Source organism: Emydura macquarii, unplaced genomic scaffold (genome assembly GCF_026122565.2).
Source record: "Emydura macquarii macquarii isolate MOO-44397 ecotype Brisbane River unplaced genomic scaffold, CSIRO-AGI_Emac_v2 contig_2768, whole genome shotgun sequence".
In the NCBI taxonomy this organism is placed as follows: domain Eukaryota; kingdom Metazoa; phylum Chordata; order Testudines; family Chelidae; genus Emydura; species Emydura macquarii.
This window is the reverse complement of record NW_027132905.1, coordinates 18,127,442-18,151,152: the sequence shown is the minus strand read 5'-3', so window position 1 is coordinate 18,151,152 and position 23,711 is coordinate 18,127,442. Positions and strand designations below refer to the sequence as shown.

The following is a 23,711-nucleotide window of genomic DNA, read 5'->3' as shown; positions in this document are numbered from 1 at the left end:
TCTAAATACTTATTCTTTGTGGGGAAGAGGAAAGCTTCTCTTTGTATTTACGTGAAAGCTTTTCCATTCAATTTTTTTAAATTCCAAATTATGAAAGAAGTTGGGGAGAGGGATAATTTGAAAAGTCATTCCCAAAGTTTTTTGCCTTTTCTTTCACCAACCAATTCTACTTGCAACCTGACACCCACATTTCCATAGCGTACTGCTGTGTGCAGAACTGGCTCATCAAATTTGTGAAAGGACTCATTCCAAAAAGAGCAGGATACATTCTGAAAGATGTTATTGAGGAGACTAAATATTAAGGACCTTCTTCTGCCCCCATTGAAATCAATGGCAAGACATCCATTGACTTCAATGGATTCCTAAGCATAAAGTTAACTTCCTGGCTTGTAACTTGCCTGTCTTGTTTCCACTCCTCTGAAAGAGACATCATATGAGGCCCTGGATCCATGCCATGAGAACTCATAAACAGTGCTAGTTACTGAAAAGTTTTTTGAATGATCAGGCTTAATAGAAGAAAAAAATATTTTCAAAAGTCGTAAGGTGCTATTAGATACATCTTCAGTGGAGGAAAACACCTGAAAAATACATAGTAATAAGAAAATAAGCCCCTTATTATATTTTAAAATGGTGCAAAACACCACGTGTCCAATTTGTTGCAGGAAAAGAGGTCAATGAACATTTTTCTTGAATTAATGCTTATAACTTGACTTCCATCACAGAGATTTGTCTCATTGTACACGGAGTGCCTGTATTTTTATTCTAGATTTTGACAGTGAGGCTCAGCATCAGGTTAGTACAACTCCTTCTGTTTAGTAATTGTCACTCTCCCCTAACCATTAGTTAGGAATTGCACTGTGGCCAACTTTTCTGTGTTGGAAGAAACACTAAAACAAGTTGAAGGTGCTGAATATTAGTGATGAGTGCAGTCTAAGAACCTACATAGAACAGAGTGATGGTCAGGGGTGGGTTAATCAAAAAGCAAAATGACCCCAATTGTTATCATTATTGGTATTAATTATTATATACTGGTATTGTGGTAGTACCCCAAGGCTGCACTCAGGATCAGGGACCTGATGTGCTAGGCACTATGTGACACATATGAAGACACTATTATCTGTGTTCCAATGAGCTTACTATGTAGAAATAATCAATTTGTCCTAATAAAGCAGAGTCATCTAATATGAAAGACAACATGGAACAGGCGGGGGGAACTTACCTATTACATTACCAGCTTCACTTCCCTTCAGTGCCTCTGCTACTTTTCCTCACCCCATTTTGCACTGAGGTAATGTTGAAAATCTTAATCTTAAAGTGTACTTTTTCTCCTCCAAATGGCAAGTGGAGAAGGACCCTGGTCTGAGCAAAATTGCCACCCAAGTGTTTTATTAATTTTGTAGCTTGATTTCAGTAAATACAAAAGCATAGCACAAGCTGTAACAGGCTGCTGTATTACTCACTACATGCCTGTCTTTGGAACGGATGGTGTCACTTACAACAATGAATGTTTGTTGTGTCATAAAACCTTGTAATTACTTCAATATTTTCTTTGAAATAATTGAACCGATGGGGAGTAATATTTTTGTAGAGGGATGGATCAGTTTCCCAAGGTCTCTAAGTCCCTGATTCTATTCTGTGTCCTTTAACCTCTTCTGATTACAATCCAGTGTCTGCTGGCCACCACACTTCTTTAGCATGGTCTGGTAAAGGTAATTATGAATACATCAAACGACCGATCCCAGAATACAGCAGGATTCAGAATGGTTATCTGGTTAAAATGGTTACACATCACATTGACAAATTTTTTCACTGGTAATAATCTTCTCTTTCAACCTTTTATCCTGGAGCACTGGCGCTCCGATAGGCCTGGCACTTGATGGAAATAGTAAGGAGAAGGTAATGGCACATTTTATCAATTATCATTAAAATTGATACTTAGCACATAATAAATGACTGGTTGCCAAAATGTTGATGATACCTGAGTATTAATAGCATGTAAAAGTTTAATGTTTACACAGTTGGAATAAGAAACATATTATTACCACACATTGATTATTGAATCAGACACTTCCCCTTATATCTAACCCCTCCAAAAATTAGAGGAAAAAACACTTCTCAATATTTGCATATTGTAGTTTCATTCTTTACTTCTAATACGCAGTTTCTCCCAGGTCACAGCAGTGTTATATTGTTATGGAGCGGGCAGAGAAGACTATTCATATGGTATCTGATAGACTGAATGCATCTTTCTCCTCTAGCAAATTTGAAACCTGTAAAACTCTGTCTGCTTTTTCCTACCAATTTGCATGGAGAAACAAGTGAAACTCCTGAGGGACACTGGAATATATCTCACCAGAGCTAAATTCTACAGGCATTTTACAGTGCTTTGACAACCTATCTCCTAAACTATGTACAGTAGAACCTCAGAGTTATGAACTGAGCAGTCAACTACATTCCTTATTTGGAACCGGCAGTAAGCACTCAGGCAGCAGTAGAGACCAAAACAAACCAAAAACAAATACAGTACAGTGCTGTGTTAAATGTAAACTACCAAAAAATAAAGGGAAAGTTTAAAAAAAACTCATTTGACAAGGAAACTGTTACTGTGCTTGTTTCATTTAAATTAAGATGGTTAAAAGTAGCATATTTCTTCTGCATAGTAAAGTTTCAAAGCTGTATTAAGTTAATGTTCAGGTGTAAACTTTTGAAAGAACCATAATGTTTTGTCAGAGTTCTCAACGTTTCAGAGTTACAAACAACCTCCATTCCTGAAGTGTTCATAACTCTGAGGTTCTACCATACAACCTCTTTGGTCAGCTCTCTCTCTAACCTATCTATTTACACTGTGCTCATCACTGTATCATGAGTGCCTCTCCCATCTCAGCACTGAACTGAGCAGGAAACACACAAAGCTAAAATTGCTACTTTTCCTCTCCATATTTTAGATAGCGGGAAGAGAGAAAACATTTTTAACTTTCCCAATGTCCTAGTAACTGTGAGGAGAAAATGAAGGCAGGATTGGCTTGTTGCTAATGACTGCTCTGTGATTCAGGAGTCCTGGATTTAATTTCTGGTTGTGCAGTGGGCAATTGCACAGACTTGCAATGACTTTGGGCAAAGGTTTTAAGCTTTTTGTGCTTCAGTTCCTCCTTTGTAAAATGGGATAGTAAAACACACATACTTTGTAGTGATGTTGTGAAGATAAATACATTAGTATCTGAGTACTTCACCAATATTAAAGAGATGGGGACCATATACCTATACATGTATACTGGAGATATATCCAGCGAAAGTATGTCCAAATATTACTATGCTACATTAGCAGGAAATAAAACTTTCCTGTTCTACAGCAGAGAGAATATCCCTCTTTGTTTCATATGGTCACTCATTGAGTTTGCCACATGGAGAGTAGATAATTCCATAAAGGCCAGCATTCCTCCAATACACCCCAAAAGAATTAACAATAATAGTTATCATCAGTCATTCAACTCTGTGTCTAGAAAATTATATATTTACATTTGCAGAAGGAATGCAGTGATTATCCAAAACCACCAAAGGGCAAACCCTTGCTCTGTACGAAAGGATACAGTCCTGTCCGTGGCACCGGTGGTGTGATGTATGAAAACAAATGGTTTCTGTGTGCAGCAAAACGCTAAGTAAATGCATCATATTTTCTGTTAGCAATGATTAGGTCTGCTGCAGCAAATGATACATAGTACGGTCAGGGAAAATTAATATCAATATACCTGTCCCAATCACATATTACACAATCAATGTACCTCTGTGTAACTGCACAGTGATCTTATGAGATGTTTTTCTCTGCAGGGAGATTCCTTATTATTATCTCTCTTTGTGTTTCAAGGGAAACTGGAAGCAACCTTAGCATAGAGCATGAGGGAAAATGTAAAAAAAAGGTAAATCCAAGTTTTTCCTTCCAAATGCTTTACTAACTATACCATCTACACAGAGACCATCATGGAAATGCAACTGTCACTTGGGGAGAGTAGCAGTAACCAAAATGCAGAGCACGGTACCCCAGAGGTTGAAAGGGGGAAATACTTGCAAAGATGCACAGAAGAATCCTACTCTTACAAAAAGGGTCATTGAATCTGTAATGCTCACTTTCAGTATAGCTACACTGCAGACTGAAGTTGATTTACTTTAAATCAACTTTCACCCGTTGAATTTTAGAAGTCGCAGGAGCGTGATCACACAATACTCCTTGCGCTGGGTTCTTGCATCCCCACTTCCCACGCTTGGGTCGACATTCAAAGCAGTGCACCGTGGGTAGCTATCCCACAGTACAAGCAGACCCATGATGCAAGGTGCTCCCTCCCCCTTTCTTCTTGTCCCAAGGAAATTGCAAACGTTTTTTCACACAGTTTTTCTAAGCCGCGCACATGCTGTTGCCGGAGAGACATGGAGCCCGCTCAGCTCTGCACTATCATTGTGAGCATCACAAATACCTCACGGCTTATCCTGCAGTATTTTCAAAGGCAAGAGAGGAGCTGCAGCACCGAAAATAGCGATGTTACTGAGGCCACCCTGCTACGAGCCATAGAGCGGAACAATTCCTGTTTGCTGCAGGCTGTCACGCATTATCTTCAGTCCGTGGAGCAGCGGTTCTGGTCCCGGGGAACAAGCACAGATTGGCGGGATTGTATCATTATGAAGGTGTGGGATGATGAGCAGTGGCTGCAGAACTTTCATATGTGGAAGGCCACTTTCTTTGAACTTTGTGCAGAGCTGTCCCCTGCCCTGAATCGTGTGAATACTCACTTGAGACCAGCTCTGACAGTGGAGAAGCGAGTGGCCATTGCTCTGTGGAAGGTGGCAGCCCCAGACTGCTACTGGTCAGTTGGGAATCAATTCGGAGTTGGTAAATCTATCATTGAAGCTGCTGTGATGCAAGTGTGCAGGGCCATCAATAGGCTTCTGCTAAGAAGGGTAGTGGCTTTGGGAAACATGAAGGACATGGTGGCTGGGTTTGCTGCAATGGGGTTCCCAAACTGGGAGAGGGCAATAGATGGCATACATATCCCTATCCTAGCAACTGACCACCTCGCCACAGAGTACCTAAACCTAATCCCCTCACAGGACAGTCCCGTTTATCATTAGCAAAGCGGCTCCCCTTCTTTAGGTCTGTGTATTCTTCCAACTAATAGGAAGTCAGAACATGTCATTCACAGGTAAGGGAGCTGCAGGTGAGTTTTCTTTGTAGACTCTCACTCATATATATTAGTTATCCTGAATTTGCTAAGTAAAGTTTGGTTCTTGCCCTATTCCTTCCACATAAGCAGTATCCCAATATCCAAACGCTGGCTGTATCCTGGCTTGGGAGAGAGTCAGCATGTGCACCACACTGGTGCCATCTAGTGCTGCAATTCATGTTCTGTCAGCGGTTATAGATTTTCACTTCTACGCAGGGGCATGCACAGAAATAAAAATTTGACATGTTTGAAGGGGCTTGTTCTGTGGCCCCCCTTCCGCCAGAGCCAGAGGAGCTCGCTTTCCCTGATGCAGCCCAGGGGCCAGAGCAGTTCTGTTCCCACACCAATTATCAGGGACCAATGCCTACACTGATTACCTACACATTACCAACATGAAAGTTTCCTGGAGATATCCACGGAAGATTCTCAGAGCATCCCTGTGCACATAAATAGTCTGTTCCGGGGCTAACCCTCTGCTTAAGTGGACCAACATTCAGGAAGCCCGTCCCCACAAAACCACAAGCTCCTTTTTTCCAAGAAATAAGAAGGTGGACTAGGGCTACAACCACAGAAATGCAATTTAATATACACACTGAACAGATGTGCCTTTCCTGGCATCAGTCATGTTGTTGTGTGTCCGGCTGCTCTGGAGTAACAAACAGGTTTTGGCTCTCAGGGAGAATGGATACCCTGCTTGCCTGCCCCCTGTTCTTCTCCTCCTCCTCGTCCACAGAGTCTTCCTCATTCATCCTGGACTGGGATTCTTCAGATGTATCTATTGCTGCATGGTGGTACAGTGGTGGGGTCATTGCCGAGAATCGCATACAGCTCCTCATAAAAGCGGCATGTCTTTGGTGATGAGCCAGTATGACTGTTCGCCTCCCTTGTTTTCTGATATGCCTGCCTCAGCTCTTTGATTTTAGCATTGCTGTGCATCCCAGTTGTGGCCCTTCTCCACCATACCACGCAAGACCTTCTCGTAGATATCCAAATTTCTTTTGCTGGCTCAGAGCTGAGTCGGATCTTCGCCCCACAGGCTGATGAGATCCAAGACCTGTGGTCAACTCCATGCTGGAGCGCATTTGGGGCATGCAGTTGCCATGAGCAGTTCAGCTACAAACCTCTCTCCATGCTGACCAAACAAGAAATGGAAATTCAAACTTTCCCGACGCTTTAGGGGAGGGGCTCTTTCCTGTCCATGTGGCTACGGTGCAGCAAAGCGCCAATGTCCAGAGCGGTCATAACGGAGCATTAAGTGAATTAAAGTGAATTACGTCGATTTACATTGTGCTCTGCTTTCTCTGACACTCATTAGACCCACACAATTCGACTTCAGCGCTACTCCACTTGGATGCATATATATATATATATATATATATATATATATATATATATATCTACCTCCTATCTGTGGTTTCCACTTCATGCATCTGACGAAGTGGGTGGCAGCCCACGAAAGCTTATGCCCGCAGAAATTTTAGTCTTTAAGGTGCTACAGGACTCTCATTGTTTATACTTTATGTGGTTGACGTAAGACGCATTCCGTCAATCTATATTGTCAGTGTAGACCAGGCCTCTGAGTATGTCGTTTCTATCTAGAGTTGGCTGGGCACTCATCCAACTTACACCCTGACAAGAGGATAATGTTCACAAATGATTTTTTACTTGCACAATGTGTTTTCCCCATCATACTTAGGACCAGATCCCGACATCTACTAGAGCTGAGGATGTTCAGCATCTTGCAGGATTAGTGCTTTACAGCACATTTTCTTAACTTTATACAATAATGATTATGCTGTGGGCATATGTATAATTTCAAGCCTTCGAGAGGGTTCCTGATGTATCAGTACTACCCAGGATCTCCCTCTGAATTCATTCTGAGCCATTTACATTGGTTTCTGAGGGATCCTACCCCAGTAGGGCTCACTTGCTTCCCCCTTATCCCTAAATAGTGTGAATGCCCCACATGGACTCTAGAGTTTTGTACGAAGGACAACTGGACAAGTGACATTCACTGGGTCCACAAATCCCCATTGTACCCATCCAGTACGGAACATATTTTCACCTACTGTCCAAACACAGGTCAGCCAAATAACAATGTTTCACAAACCATGACACACTCATAATGTGATTAATCTTGAAAACATCCTTTAGAAACAAGTGTCTTAAATATAAACCCATGTTGTTGAATGTCTTGTTCTGATGTAGGACCAAATCAAGGTCTACATAGACTGGCTACTGTATTTCACCACCTATGCTAACGAATCACTGATAAAAATGTGAACTGAGCAGAATATGAGCAGAATGGTCCAGTTTTCTGTCAAGTTAACTGAAGATAACTGAGTGTAAATCTCTGTGGTCGATCAGAGGTCACCATGTGATACAATCTTTCTGCATATTTTCTGCAAATTATGTTTTGAAGTAAGCATTCCTCCCTACCCACAGCTGCCTGCAGAGAAATTTTTGTGTCACTGATAATTTTTGCAAGTGATTTACTAATCCAGGTCACGAATCTGATTGCTTCTATAGATATACAGAGCTATATACATGTGAACACCGTCATGAGGTTAACTGCAAGGATACCTAGTCAGCAGAATCAACACAGACCAGACACCTATTTTCACCATGGAGGTAAAAGGAACCCTTGTGTTCCTTTCCCTGGCATTTTGCTGCTTCATTTTAGGTGAGTAACTCTCCCTACCCTGCATCATGTATTAAACCCTATGACAGACACTTCTGGCATCCGAATTCTTGACTATTAAATGATAAAGTTGCTTTCACTTGTTTTCTTAAAGAGAAAATGAAGATAAACATTTTCAAAACTGAGTGCCTAAAGTAAGGCAAGCAGTGCCAGATTTATAAAAGCTTTTAGGTCCCTAAAGATACAGATAGATGTGTAGTGGGATTTTCACAAGCACATAGCTGTATCTTTGTGTCTAAATACCTTTAAAAATATGGCCCTAACATTCAGAGTTTGTCCCGGTGGTCATGGCCAAATTTTTTCCTCACCTTTGTTGTGCAGTGTGATGTACACGAGTTAACTATTGCTCTCCACCCTTCATGCAGCTGCACGTCAGCACTATGTATTGTTTGTAACGCTTCTGAGGATTATTTGGGATGAAATTGTGATCACAAGCAATTACATAGATTTAAATAATTTAGACATAACAGAAATCAATTTGCATTCAGCTATGGTTAAGCTAATTTTTGCCATGTTTCAAAGGTCTTTTAGTTTCAGTTTGCTTCTCATTAGCAGAGCATAAATCCTAAAGCAATAGTGATATGAAATAATAAAAAACTGCTTATTCATTAATGAAATTAATACACAACCTATAAATGCCAGGAATATTAGGTGATGTTTGCTGAGTTAGAAAGTGCATTCTATTTTTCGATACACAAGACTATTGCATTTAATCTTCAAAGATTTTGTCTTGTTCTTTCTTGTGTATCCCATAAGCATCCTTGCAGTTAAGGGTGCACTGAAATTTGCAGCTAACACAGGAATAAAATATCTCTGTTATACATTTATATGATGGAAGTTATTTATAAAAATTTACACCACCTGCTCTTTTGGGATCATTTTAATTTATTATAACAACTTCTTGAACACATTCTGCTAACTTTACAAGAGGAAATATTTTAAATGGGCCTTTGAAATTTCATATTTAATACAAACAGACATCTTCAGACCATCTCAGATCACTGGCAGTATTCATATTTGTCTGGGTTTTTTTCAGGAGTCACTGCTCAACATGGGAGTCAGGTCAGTCCAGTTCTTTGTTTTTATTAATAGTGAATTTCCTGGGATTTCAGTGTATGAACCATATTGTGGGCAAGTTCTCTGTGTTGGAGAAATGCTTCTTTCCTAAAACTCTGGAAAAAGCTGGTTGCACCAAAAACTAGAACTATCCCATTGCTATTAAAATGAGAGGGTATATATCTGATATTCAGATAGATGGTCTCCACACAGTTAAACTGATGACTTTCATACACTATTTTAAATGACACAAGCTCTGGTTAGACTGTGTGAGTTTCAGAGAGGAGAGACAGTTGGGGAAATATTTTAAAATTTGTCTTTTAGAACAACAAGGGGGATTTCTTTCTAAATCATATATGTTAATTAAAAATGTTTACTATCCTCACTTAACTGACCTGAAACAAGCACATATTAAAGTTCTTTGTAGATTTTAGTTCTGCATCTTTATCTTCAGGTTTATCTCAATTAGTCTCATTACTACAGTGACTTGTAACTTAGGGGGGAAAACAGAGACTTTCCCCTGCAGAATATCTGCAGCATTTTCCTTTCCTTCCCAGCACAAAACTAGTTTTTCCTCACCCCATTCTGGATTAAGAAATCTACGTGAAAAACATAGACCTTACATGTCCTTTCTTGTCTCAAAAGGACAAGTGAAGAGTGAAAAATGTCCATTCCAATGTCACCTCATTAATTTTACAGCCTGACTGCAGGAAATACAAAAACCCAGATGGAACCTGGATAGGAGGCTGCCCAAGGAACTATGCACCAGTCTGTGGGACAGATGGCATCACTTACAGCAATGAATGTTTGCTGTGTGAAAAAATCTCGTAAGTACTTTTATATTTTCTTTGATGAAGTTAAATCACTGGTGGGAGCTGCTAATAACAGCTCTTTTATTTAAGTATTTTCTTCATAGAGAGAAACATCAATTTCCTCAAGTCTCTTATCTCTTGATTATTTTTTTATTATTGTAATGCCCAGATCAGGATTGACAGCCCACTATTTTGATTCTGTTCCATACTCTTCTGTCCTCCTCCACTTACCTTCCAGTATCGCCAGGCCCAGATCCCCAAAGGGATTTTTATAGATACTTAAAGAGTCAGAGTCATTGGGCCAGAGTGAGCAAGAGAATGAATCTATAGCCTGGTAGTTAGGGCATGGAGATGGGAGACCTAGGGTCCAGTCTCCCTGCTCCAATGACTCTTTAATTATTTATCCACAATGGAACAGCTTCATCAGGGGAGACTGAGGGAGCCCTCATCAGAATATCCCATACCTCTGTAGTTAGAGCACCTCTTGAGAGGAGTGGGAGACCCTAGTTGAATCTTTTCTCCCCCTCAGATAGGTCTCCCACGTCTCAGGCAAATGCTCTAACCAAAAGGCTAAAAGCTATAATATGGGGGATCACTACAACCCCCTCCAGATTTTGAATGGATCCAATCCAGAAGGTAGCCATTGAGCATGTGTTTGGATTGGGCCCCACACACGAGATAGGTGGGTGAATGTCTGTATTCCCTGTTTGTGAATTGCTCTGGGGGTTACGTGGGCTTAGGCAACAGTGTGCATGCTTAGAGACAGAAACTTAAGTACCCAGGGATATTTCTTCCTCAAGATTTATGTACCAAGTGAGTTTAGGTGCCTGCAGGGTTTGACAGGAATTTTGTGAATCACAATGGAGCCTAAAACAAATGGAGTTCAGTGCCTAAATCTGGGGTTTAAGTACCTAAGCATCTTTGTAGATCTAAGCCCCAGTGTCATCTTGTTCTGTTTTAGGCTTTAGTTAAGATGTTCATAAATTCCCCAAAGTACAAATCTCTGAATGTAGCAGGAGTCAGAGTAAGAAAAGGGACCATCAAATGGGCTAATTTAAATCTGGCCAATGAGCATTGCATGTTTGATAACCTATGTGATAGAAAATGAAAATGAATAAATGACTGGGCCTTTGCCAGAAAAACAGCACGTTTCCTGTACTCTTTTAATACTCCCTCTGCTTCAGACTGTTTACCTAGTAATGTATTTTGCTGTTTATTCACTTTTAGTAAAATACTCCTGCCCAAGTTTGTTATTTCTGCTGATTTTACTCTTCCTTTTTTGAAAACCTCTGTTTTGTCATCTCTGAATTTCCTCTTCTCCAAACTGATTAAGTGCATCTGGCTTAACTTCCTGCTATCAGATTTACTGTTCTACACTACACCCTGTCCAAGGAATTAATGTCATTCCTGTGGGAAAAAGCTCAGACATGCACTTCTTAGTGGATCGAAGCGTCCCATTGGGAAACTGGCATAGCTCCACTGATGTCTATGCTGATTTACAACAACTGAGGACCTTGCCCCACGTTCCGTATGGGTTTTTACAGTTCACTGTCACATCCAGTAATGGTATCATTTTCCCAGCCCAGATTTTGTCTCTCCCACATACATTGCTCTCATCATGTCCTGTCTCTCTTGCCCATATATGCATATTGTCCCAGTGCAACTCTTTCCTAGACATGCACTATGTTGTTGCTGCTGCTCCTTCTCAGGGCCAGGACCAGCAGACAGGTGGGTAAGGGAGTGTAAAGCTGCGAGTACTTGATGTCTCCTTCTCACTGCCTGCCCTATAGGGCTTCTATTGAGAGGCACAGTGGGAATGAGGAAGCCAGCAAAAGGAACAGTGAGAATGGGACTTGGAGGAGGTGGCAACTTTAGTTGTGTTCTTAGCAGCCCTGAGAGTAGTGCCTAGTAGCCAGGAGAAACCTTGCCCATTCCTTTCAGCCCCACTGACTTACAACTGGGATGAGCAAAAGAGTGAGAGCGGAGCAAACTTGTGAGTGCCATTCCATACACTTACACACTAGCAGTTAAATGAGCCTCTCCAGACTCTCTTCCATTGCTCACAGGTTATCATTTTTGGGAGCACAGTATTCCTCAGTCATTATGAATGTGTAGCTCCCAACAATGTTGGTGTGGAATGCATTTTCATAGACTCTGACTTGGTTTCTAACTGAAGCGTCAGACTACAAATCCCAGGACACATGAGCGGGCAGCCTGTGGATGTGGTTGACTAAGGAAGAGACAGGTACATATTGGAACTAATGGGCCAGCCATTTGTGTATATTTTTTATGATATATGTTTTACCAATCTATTTTCTCAAACTGTACAGTTTATGTTAATCTAGCTAATTAAACAGCAATCTTATAAGAGGTTTTACTCTTCAGTATGACTGCCATGTATGTTCTCATAATAGTTAGTTTTTCTTCCTCTTTTCCAGGGAAACTGGACTCACCATTGGCATAAAGCACAAAGGAGAATGTTAGCAAAATGGTAAATCCAAGGGTATTATTGATTAAGTCAGTGTCAGTTTCCTCAGTTTAATGTGTGGACTAGAGGACTATTTGGAATTTTTTACTGTTCCAGACTAAGGCACTGAGTTCATTTTTACTGTTTTATAATTGTCTCTTCTCCCCCTCTAGGATGAATAGTGGATGAATTGGTGTTAAGCACAAATAGGAGCTGTTCTAAGACCTCTGAAGAAAGACAGTCTCAATTTCTTCCTATGCACCAGGGATTCCTAATAGCTTCCTGTCTCTCCTTATGTCTGTTCAATAAAACAAAGTAAAAAGGTTTTTTTCTTACTTCATTTTTCAACAAAAAGCATTATGTGCTTCTTTTTTTGGGGGGGGGGAGAAGGGACGAGGATCATTAAATCAACAATTGATTTTACACATCAGTCTTCATAACATAGATAAACCTCAGATAACAAATTATGTTCAATAATAAATTGGCTTTGTGGTTGGATGGATTCCTCTGGGTCTGTAGGAAACACATATAACAGATATCTTGATTTAATAGCAATTTTCCACTGGGCTCAATCTCAATGGATTAATTAAAATAGATATCCTGAATGAAGAAACACAAATTCTACCAATACACTTTGGCACAAACAACTAAATCACTGATTTTGTGGCTGTGTTAAAATCTTTGAAGATAATGTATGACCATTTTTCAAGTCAAAGTTGCATGCTTGATCATGATTTTTATACATTTATTCATTATAATTTTTTCAGACATAGTTTGTGAAAAAATATTATTCTTCTAGATATTCATTATTCAAAATTTGCTCCTGAACCTGTGAGAGTGGTCACTTAAGTCACATATTGTTTCTATTCCCGAACTAGTTAACCAAACATTTTGGAACTACTTCTGCTTCTCCTCCAAACAAAAGTATTGTGTCACAAACTGAATTTTGTTTCTTGATTAAAAGAATCTATGTGAGCCCCAAATCCCTGTTCTGTGCATAGTCATATGACTAAGACCTCGCTCAGATGAACGCTTGTGGCAAATGAAGAGAAAAGGGCTTGAAATAGGTGGATTGAAACTGGCCAGCTGTCCAGTTTTATGGGCTCAATATCATCCTGGATATCCATGGTGGAAAGTTCCAGAGTGCAGTACCCACCTGGAGAGGTGAAGAAACAAATTGACAGAGCCAGATGGATACCCAGAAGTCACCTACTACAGGACAGACCCAACAAAGAAAACAACAGAACACCACTGGCCATCACCTAAAGCCCCAGCTAAAATCTTCAATCTCCCAGGACACTCTGTAGCTGACTTGAAAGTTGCCATACTTCAACAAAAAAATCTTCAGAAATAGACTTCAGCGAGAAACTGCAGAGCTGGAACTCATATGCAAACTTGACACAATCAGACTGGGTCTGAATAGGGACTTGGAATAGTTATCTCATTACAAGAAGTAATTGTCACTGTTCACACATTCTCACCTTCTAATCAATGGTTGTGAATAGGCCTCTTCTACCCTAACTGAATTGACTGTTAGCACTTGCCCTCCCCATTGTTATGTCTCTCACCCTTGGATGTGTGTGTATATATGTATGTATATATATATATATATATATCCTATCTGTGGTTTCCACTTCTTGCATCTGACGAAGCGGGTTGCAGCCCACGAAAACTTATGCCCGCAGAAATTTGTCAGTCTTTAAGCTGCTACAGGACTCTTGTTAGTTTTACTGGATATCCATGTTTTTTGTACTGCAGAGGTGGCCAGACTAGTGGCAGCCTCTCTCTACATCCACCCAACTCTCATGATGCACAGGAGAAATTCACGCACGAGTAGCTCTTAAGCTCAGATCCTCAAAGGTATCTAGGCCCTTACATACTTTTGAGAAGCTGGACCTTCCTATCTCTTCCCCTCTCCCCAGCCAACCCTGGGCGCAGATACTGTGGTACAGACGTACAATGCAAATGAGAGACTTCACATCTGTGCCAGGCTCTGACTTGCCCTGCCCACCCCATGCTGGCCTTGGGGAGCTGCACTGCAGCGCCAGGCCTGCCCCTGGCCCTGTTCAGAATGGGACTGGCACGGACGGCCCAGGGACGGGTGCGCTGGCTGGCAGCTTCACCTGCTCCTGCAGGGCACCGAACTTGGCCTCTACCTGGGGGTAACAGACTGGGGGGGTGCTGGTCCTGTGTGGGGATTCACCTCCTCCCCAACGCCCGTCCTGAACCGGGAGAGAGACAGACCGCCGGAGCAGGGTAAATAGCCCACAACCAAAATGGCGCCCACTGTGCTGCAATACGGCCGGCCGAAATGCCGCATCCAAGATGGCGACGCAGAGAGGCCGGGCCCGCACAGAGGGTTGACTTTCCCGGTTCTAGCTACCGGGACCGGAAGCGCGTCGGCTGCTGGCGGAAGCAGAAGCGCTGGGTGGCCGGAAGTGTCTGTCGGGGTTATCCCTCCCCCCCGCAGCCACAATAACAGGCGGCGCTGGCGGCCAGGTAAGGGGCGATGGGGCTGGGGAAGGCGGTGGGTGGGTGTATTGGTTGATTGATTACAGCTACGTGCGGCTGCTCGGGCTGTTCGCACACGCGTCCCCCGGAGCGGCGCGCCCTGTGGAAGGGGATGGGGAGCGGCGCGTGCCCCTCTTTCCCGGTGGGCGGTGACGTGGGCCTGGGCTGTGTGAACGCTGGCAGCGATGACCGTTGCTGGCTCTGGGGCGGGCGGCCGTTGCTGGGGGGGCTGGCTGACCTCCCGCAAGAGCCTGCCCCTCGGAATTGGGGGGTGACCGCTTTCTCGTGTCGTTACCTTTTCATCTGCTGGAGTCTGGATGACCTTTCACCCTGCCGGGGTGGGTCCCCGCTGCCATGTAGCGGGAGTCTCTTCCTCTGGCGCTCCCCGCTTCCTTCGCGGTTTGCCTCCCTGTCACCCCGCTTGCATGTCCTCTGCTGTCAGTGCAGGGGGCTGCCCTGGGAGACCTGCTTCGTCCCTTTTGATGCTAGCTCTGCCTTAGCATGCCGAACCTGAAGCAGGTGGAGGTGCTTTCTAGTTACTCTCCCCTCTTTCTTGCTTTTCCCCTTAGTTATTTTAAAAAAGGGTGGGTTAAACTTGAGGACTGTATCATCACAACATAAAACAGGCCTGAAAAATAGTGATGTCTCTTCTAAAATACCACCTGGGAAAAGGTAGAAAACATCCCCTTATCTCAGACAGGCCCCTTCCACACCACCTCTTTAGGAAACTCCACACAACCTCACCACAGGAATGTCTTAGTAGATAGCATGTGGTTGTTGTCTCAAGTGATTCTCCTTCAGTAGTCCCTGCTATCAGCATGTATTTGCTCCCTCTCTCTTCCAGGTCTATGTCTACTGATGAAACCAAGTTTTACAATACTCAGACCTGCAGTTTGATCTGGTTTCTAGTCTGCTTTGCAAGCTCTCAACAGAATTGACAGCTCTCTGGTGCTACAATTGCTGCTGTTTTTGAAACAGGGCTCAGTTTGTTTTCCAAAAGGAGGCTAAGCTGACAGTTCTGGTTGTTACAAATCAAAACAGGAGTTTTCTAAACCCATCAAGTTGAACACAGAGGTCACTAATTGAGAATATAAAACATCAAACTATTGTTCATGTAGGATCAATTTTTTTTTACCTTAACTATATTAAATTAACAAGAATAAAATTCTCTGCATTTTCTGCCTGCTTTGTTTAAATATCAAGGGGATATCTATGGAGCGTTTAGAAGACTGGGTTCTAAAACAGCAGACCTACAGTCTTGAGGATATGTTAGTTTTAAAAACTTGTATGTAGAGACTTATTCCCTACAATCATTGCCAGATGCCACACTACTCTGCAAATACTACATAGTTCTGGGTGACCAGGTTTTTTTCTTTCTCAGTGATGAGCGCTGGAGATCTATCTCAATTACAGTCATCACCAGAGAAAAGTCTAGAGCTGCTCATGTAGACTAACTCATATCTTTAGATTTTCTGCACTGAACTCCCCAGAGGTGGAGGTGACTTTTACTTCTCTCTCTCTCCCCTGTTTTCCTCCTTAACTTTAAACCACTGACTTACTTTCTACTTGACTTAAATCTTCCTTTTCACATGTTACTTTTTATCTGATATTCTTTGTATCTGGAAATATCTTAAACTCTCTGTATAAAACTAAACTGTTTTCCATTCTCTGCTACTGTCTGTCCCAACTGGAAGAGTGTGGTGAAATTCAGTTGGAATCCATATAGCATTGAGAGACTTGGATACCCATGTATAAAAATCTGTACCAAAGTCCCCCAGTATCTCTGGATCCTGGTTGGGAAGTCTTGTCTTAAAGATGTGCTGGGTGGCTCAGTTGGGATCCTGATCTTTGCTTATTGGTTGGTGATAAAATATTTAGTTAGCCTGTGACTTCCTCATTTTTTGGAGGTGTAAAGAGTATGTGATTTCCTGGGCTGCTTTGGGAACAGTACTGTGATTTTATAGTTACAGTGATGCTTTTATTTAGAAGGCTTTAAAAAAAGGATCCTGTCACATAAAAAATTCTACAGTTAAAATAGATTTGTTACAAACAACCTTAATATTAATATGAACATAGTTTTATAAACCTAATGTTCTTTGGTTATATTATATACTTACTACATGCAGTAATCTACGGGGTTGAGCAAAATAAATAGAATAATCTCACATTTGTTTATGTGCAGTTTCTAGTCAATTTCACTGTCAGTCTTCTACATTTGAACAATGCTGCAATATTTCAATTGAAATGTAATATATATGTATAAAAACATACATTTCTGTTGATCTTGGGTTTTGTGAAAGCTAAGTTTAGTAAAACCTACTGTATACATAGGACAAAATATGACTTAACAATATCTCTTGAGGGAAAGAGGGTAGTATAACCTGGTGTGTGTTGTATGATTTAAAAACTTGAGTGCTGAAAAATTTGCTTTTTCCATCATTAGATCTCAGTGAAGTTAATAACATTTTGAGTTTTCTGTCTGATGCAAAACTTGCATTTGGTGAACACAATTTTTCTCGAGTCTGTGATGAGTTGCTCTTTATATGCCCATCAGCCCGTTTTTGAAAAATACTTACTTCTGATTAGGACAATTTATCAGTGCTATACCCTTTAAACCATTTTTACCTGTTCTCCTTCACTACTTGACCAAAAAAAGGAAGAGAATCAAGATCAGTTAAATGAACTGGTTATGAGCATCTGAATACCCTGGGTATTAGGAATATAAAGAATGAGGGTAGATCATAGAATGTACTATTTCTTGCTAGAATCACAGTAGAACTACAATATGTAGTTAAAGGATAGCATATATAACACTGACAATATAGTGTTTTGTAACATTAACCACAGTATTTGCAACAGATGATTTGGATAACAACTTCATATTTTACACGCTCTTCATTGGTTGCAAATTTCCATGGTTACTCTCAACCAAAAGATTAATTTTAGTTTGTTGAAAACTGAAGGAAAATCTATGTTTGCATATTGTGAAGCTAAGAAACACACTTTCTACTAATCACTTCTTATCACAGAGAAATGATGAATGTTGACACTTGACATGTTAAAGGACTCAGTTCATTTAAAAGCTAGTCATCTTAAAAAAAGTTAATTCAAAGTATTTTCATGTCCACCTGCCCTAAGACTTCCTGCCAATTTTTGTTGTTCTACAATTATTTTCTTGTTATGGGAAAGACCTCCACAAATAGTTTTGTATGAATTAAATTGCACAAAATAATCTGCCATAAAAATAATGATTTATCATCACAATCAAGAGAAAATGTAGGCCATCCAAAACTTGTGTATATCACAGTTTTGGAGTCTTTCCACAATTTTTGTTGCAGTCTGGAAATTCTGAACTTTCATTACAAAAAAGTTTTCATCGCTTTATGTTGGAAGTTAAATCCGTGACAGAGTTAATTGATTTAACAATGCTCTGTCAACATAACTGTCCAGAAAACAGTCTTGAACTAAACAGCAGTAGCAAGGATGTGAACTCTTCCTGCCTCATGCTATTCGTCTCTGTGAGGTGTCAATTTATTTAACGTTATTGAACATGACCCTTTTTCTTAAAAACTAAACAAAAGAACACAAAAACTGCTAACATTTGGTTTGGGTTATTTCAATAGCAGGAAATACAGCATAATTAACTCAGCCATAGTGCACATTAGATATAAAATTATGGGGAAACAACACTTACAGAAATATATTAAACTACATATTCAACAATAAAATATAAAAATATTAAATATATGCAACATTGCTAAGCTAAGAACTTTAAGCAAAATTATAAGAGCCTTTCCTTTATAGGACAGAATAATTTTCCTTTGGATTGGAGCTAGTACACTGAAATGAGTCCACTTTGTTTAGTAATTTTCTGCATCTATTTTTCCATGAGATGTCTTTGCTCGTTGATTTGTGGTTGGCAATTCGAAAGACATTTTATTGTTTTCTATATTAGAAAAAGGCTACTAAAGAAGTGACCTGTAATTAAACCTGCTGGAGTATTTGCATAAGAGCTCCAGCTGGTATTCTGTTTACTAATTTTCCTTGGTTCTAAGGGACTTTCTGATTACTTCATTCATTTGGCTGGGTTTTTTTTTCCAGCTTCTTACGCAAGGCAGATTGATTTATCTTTCCAGAGCAATCCTTCCACTTTTTAGATGATTCATTTGGATAATGGCATTCTAGAGTTAATTTTTAGTGGCAGATTTTGTTGAGTTTTTCTGTAAACTAATGTTCATTACACTGTCCCCTTCTTCCCATCTTTTCTCTCTCAGGTGCACTGAATTTGTATAACATTGTGAAAATTAATCCTTTTAATCAGAAATCATTGCAAATATGGGGCCTCGACGGAAAAATGTGAAACCGTGCTCTATGAGCAGGGAAGGCTCTGAAACTACCAATTTAGATGAGCCGAAAGATTATATGAACCAGCTCTCACATGAAGTACTTTGCCATATCTTTAGGTAAGAAGATGTGTATATATATATTTGGTTTATAGGTTTTTTTGTTCTTCATCCCCTCCACTTTGATACCTTTGAATAAAAATCAAATGACAGGTATTCAGAAAATACTAGCTGTACTTCCAAGAGTTAGATGGGAATTCAATTTAGTCATCAATATGCATTTGCAAGTGAGGTTTTGCTGGAAAGTACAGAGAGGAAATATATGGGATTTCTTTCTTGTTCAGCTCTGCCTTTGATTTGTTAAAACTAAGCACACAGGTGGCACAATGTAAATAAGTTACCTCTCCAGAGAAATGTGCTTCATATTCCTTGATACAGTCATGTACACTAAAAACTAACTTGAGTGAAAATCACGTATAAGCAACCAAGAGCAGAGCAACATTATAGTTTTGGGGGTTTTTTTAAGTTAAAGCTTGACTAAAAAAAGAGTCTGCAAGTGTGCATTGGTGACAGATACAAAATCCATTCCCAGGCAAATGATCTTTTTCTGATACCATGTAGATGCATGTCTAGAATTTGTTGCATAACTTTATTTCACTCATACAGATCCCTTACTGTTAGCAATGCATTCTTGCTGTTCAGTCTTTCCTACAGATTTCAGGCATGATCGTGCTCCAAGATATGCAGCCATGCATTACAATTTATCTGATAAATTCAGCTACTGTGCATACATTGCAAGAAATGCAGTGGTCCATGTCTGGGTATATTGGAGCAGGATTGACCCCACTACTGTGAGTTTTAGTCAAATGCTTCATTCCATTTAAAAAATAAATGGAATACTCGAATTACAATTTTACAGATATTCTTAGATTCTGAATGTGACTGGCATGCATATATCTTGCTGACAAGTGTAAAATGACACACACTGATTGCAGGCATGTTTGTGGAGCTAATGCAGTGGCAGCTGCTACTAAACCAATCCCCATTTACAGTAACTAGATAATTAAAATGCACACTTTAAAGCTAGGAAGTTTCAAGATCCCAGTGTATGGCAACTTTGCAAGATTTGATCAGAAATAAATTAGGCCCGTGCACATACTAAAGCATCATGGAGTCTCCCTCCCCTACCTCAGATCCTTATGGATGTGGCAAGGCCACCTCTCTGCTTTTTACTTTAAGTGCATTGGTTGCCTGATGAACAGAATGTTATCCCTTTTGCTTAACCACATTACATACTTTGCTACTGTACGATCTGAAAATCTTATTTGAATCCATGCTTTATTAGATGTTAGGAATGTCTGGGTTTGTATAATAATTCTCTGGATGTTCTTTAGTATGAGAGAAAATGAACTAAAGCCTTTGATAAATACAGCTTCTTTCTCTCCCAAAGGTATCTTCCTCTGCAGGATATCATGTGTATGGAATGTCTCTCCCGGAAGCTGAAGGAAGCAGTGACTCTGTACCTGAGAGTGGTGAAGGTCGTGGACCTCTGCGCAGGCCGCTGGTGGGAATACATGCCCACTGGTAAGTAGTACACTTCATTTGAGTATTAAATTAATGTGGTATTGATGAGACCTAGCTGAGCTATGATATCATTTATACACTGACATATGGGATGGGCTTTTCGAAAGCAGCCTAGAGAGTTAGGTGCTTCTTCTCATTGACTCAGTGGGAATTGGTGCCTTCCTCCCTTAGGTGCTTTTGAAAATCCCACCTCCGTGTGTGCTGAGTACTACAGTGATGGACGTGGGGCTGCTCTTTAACAAGTTAGGAATTCTGCATGTTTGTTGTAAGAGGGTTTACTATATGAATACATGGGGCTAATTCAAGAAGAGGCTGTTTGCATGCAGGTAGGAAAGAGTGCAATGGCTTCAGATCACCACTCATCTACCAACATTTCAGGTTCAATACAGGAGCCATTCACTTTGAGGTTCCATCTCCAACCCCTCTGCTGAGCTCACCCATTGAAATTGTCAAGGGTGGGGAAAAGCTTCTGAACAGTAAGACTTATGCTGGATTTAAAGATACACTCTTGGGTGGTGGGGGCAGGAGAACGACTATTCAGAGGTTGCAGTGTCTGGAAAGTTAGACTTACAGAGGGTTCTTATCAGGAGGATGTCGAGATGAGATATACATGCATATAGACAGCATACAAGAAAAAAGGATTTAAAAACAATACTTTGTTCCTACTGTTATAACTAATCAGTACTTTGGTTTAAGAAGGCTGTGTGATCACTGTATTTACCACTGGTCACAGATTCTCAAAGGGCAGAACCACAGGTACGAAATGCCTCGGAACTGCTGGGTTAGCACTATTGATACATGGGATACTGTAACCCAAGGCCTCATCTAGGAGTGGGAGCATGGTGGGATTCCCCCCAGGGGAAGATAAATGGATGAGATCTGACATTCATGGAGGTGTGCTCAGAGAGACCTGAGAGGGGACAGAGATGCAGCTAACCCTGTAGTTGTGACAGTTGCCCTGAAGGATATAAACAACAAAACAGAAAACCGTGGAGGCAACAGAACATATAGAATATTAGTTCATAAACGCCGAGGAGGTCAACCACCTATTATATCATCTACTACCTCTTCTGGCATTGGAAGACTGAGGGGTTTTTTTACTATACACAGAGAATTGCAACTTAAGCTCTGTCTGTACAGCTAGATATTTACTGTCTAAAAAAACCTCCAAACTTGTTTCCTTCATGTAGGTTTCACTGATTCCAGTTTCCTAACATTGCTGAGGAAGATGCCAGACATTGAACAACTCTATGGTCTTCACCCCAGGTATCTTGAAAGGCGCAGAGTGCGTGGCCATGAAGCTTTCAGCATTCCAGGCGTGCTAGAGGCCTTGCAGGCCTGCCCGAATCTTCTGGTAAGTGTACAGGTCCAAGCCTTTCATCAGTTGATATGATCCCTGATAATGCTGTACAGGAAATAGATGGTTGGGATAAAAAACTCAATGTTGTATCTTCTTGCTAGGATGCTGTAGTGTTGTAAATTTAATTCTAGTCTTGCACTGATAGCAGCTAAAGTAAACATTTGCAAAATCTGTTGCTAGTTTACAATGGGTGTTGTTCTTTTATAGTCAGTTCAGTGGGAGTTACAGGTATTCAGAATCTCTCAAAATCAGGTCATGAATTACAGCTGCATTGTAGCTACTTAAGTAGTTTCCTTTGACCACTTCAGATTTTAAGGCAAGTGGCTCTGCAAATTTCAAGTGAATTAGTACATTTCATCAAGCTCTGTGCATTACCAAGAAGTTTATTTGGTTAAGAGAAATGTTGTTGCTTAAGATGGTAATTGGAGCCTTTCCTTTGCTTATTGCTGTCCTTTTATCCAGGGCGTTGAGACCTCTCATTTGGAGCTGGTGGAAGCCATTTGGACGTACATGCCGCAAGTTCATATTTTAGGAAAGTTTCGTAATCGTAATGGTGCTTTCCCAATCCCACCAGAAAACAAACTGAAAATTCCTATAGGAGCTAAAATTCAGACGTTGCACTTAGTAGGTAAGAATTTATTGATGAAGTAATTGTCTCAGATACAGATTAACTTGCAAGGTTTGAAATGCTGCATAATCAGCATTTTTTCCAAGAAAGATAATTCTTTCAGACTGGGGTTTCTGGAACCTGTTTCAGCAGAGGTACAGAGTGCAAACTCCTGGTGTGACTGTTGACAGATGGTGGTGAATTCCCAGTTCAAGGGACCATAGTTTTTGAAGTGTTCCATTTGCTATTGGGGAGCAATCTATAGAAATGGGTTTAAGCGCCTTCCTTCGAGGCCAAAATCATTTATCCTGAGAGATGTGTTGTTAAACACTAAAAATCGTGGGCGGAATAGGGTCACTGGATTTATGGTTTATTACAATCCGCTTACAACCCCCTGTTTCTTCTACGCTCCTCCTCTTCATTTCCTCCCTATGGCTGGAAGGATGTTAACAGGCCACTTCGCGGTGAATGGTCCCTTGAAATATGTGTTAACTACTTATGCTAAACAATCTGTTTCATCTTGAATTTAGCTATGCCACTCTCAGGGCTTTTCTACACTTAGGGCTTGTCTACACTCACACTTATTCCGGCAAAACTTATGTCACTCAGCAGTGGGTTTTTTCACACCTGTGAGTGACAAAAGTTTTGCAGCATAAGCGCCAATGTAGACAAGCCCTTAAAAGGCTGCAGAAGCGCCATTGTAGCACTTCAGTGAAGACGCTACCTACGCCAACAGGAGGGCTTCTCCCGTTGGCAGTCCACTTCCCCAACAGGCGGTAGATACATCAACAGGAGAAGCCCTCCCGTCAACATACCACTGTCTACACTAGGAGTTAGGTTGGTATAACTGCGTCATGCACTAGTGTGGATATTCCACACCCTTGAATGATGTAGTATACTGACAAGTTGCTTGTGTAGACCAAGCCTAAGGAAGTTTCAGACCTGAAGAAACGCTTGGTGTAAGGTCAAAAACTTGTCTCTCTCACCAACAAAAGTTGGCCCAATAAAAGATATTATCTCACCCATCTTGTCTCTCTGGTTACCCTGAGCCCTGACCTAA

The 23,711-nt window shown here is 40.8% G+C and overlaps 2 protein-coding genes across 4 annotated transcripts in view; both read left to right on the top strand.

Annotated features, from left to right (window-relative positions):
• The first annotated feature begins 7,801 nt into the window (after positions 1-7,801).
• Positions 7,802-12,549, top strand: LOC137165385 (trypsin inhibitor ClTI-1-like). The gene is made up of 5 exons (XM_067566641.1): positions 7,802-7,893; positions 8,948-8,973; positions 9,667-9,794; positions 12,218-12,270; positions 12,420-12,549. The coding sequence occupies exons 1-4, from the start codon at positions 7,836-7,838 to the stop codon at positions 12,261-12,263; spliced, it is 258 nt and encodes an 85-aa protein (XP_067422742.1). The 5' UTR covers positions 7,802-7,835; the 3' UTR covers positions 12,264-12,270; positions 12,420-12,549.
• A 2,146-nt stretch (positions 12,550-14,695) lies between these two features.
• The window catches only part of FBXO38 (F-box protein 38), a 35,945-nt gene continuing 26,929 nt past the window's right edge, over positions 14,696-23,711 (top strand). For 2 of the 3 annotated variants that reach the window (XM_067566576.1, XM_067566574.1), the window contains exons 1-5: positions 14,696-14,745; positions 19,032-19,220; positions 20,551-20,684; positions 21,875-22,038; positions 22,507-22,672. In XM_067566576.1, the coding sequence (XP_067422677.1) occupies positions 19,093-19,220; positions 20,551-20,684; positions 21,875-22,038; positions 22,507-22,672 (592 nt within the window). In that variant the 5' untranslated portion in view covers positions 14,696-14,745; positions 19,032-19,092. Of the gene's footprint in view, positions 14,746-14,792; positions 14,900-19,031; positions 19,221-20,550; positions 20,685-21,874; positions 22,039-22,506; positions 22,673-23,711 lie in introns of those variants that run through there. The other variant, XM_067566575.1, reaches the window with a different exon arrangement.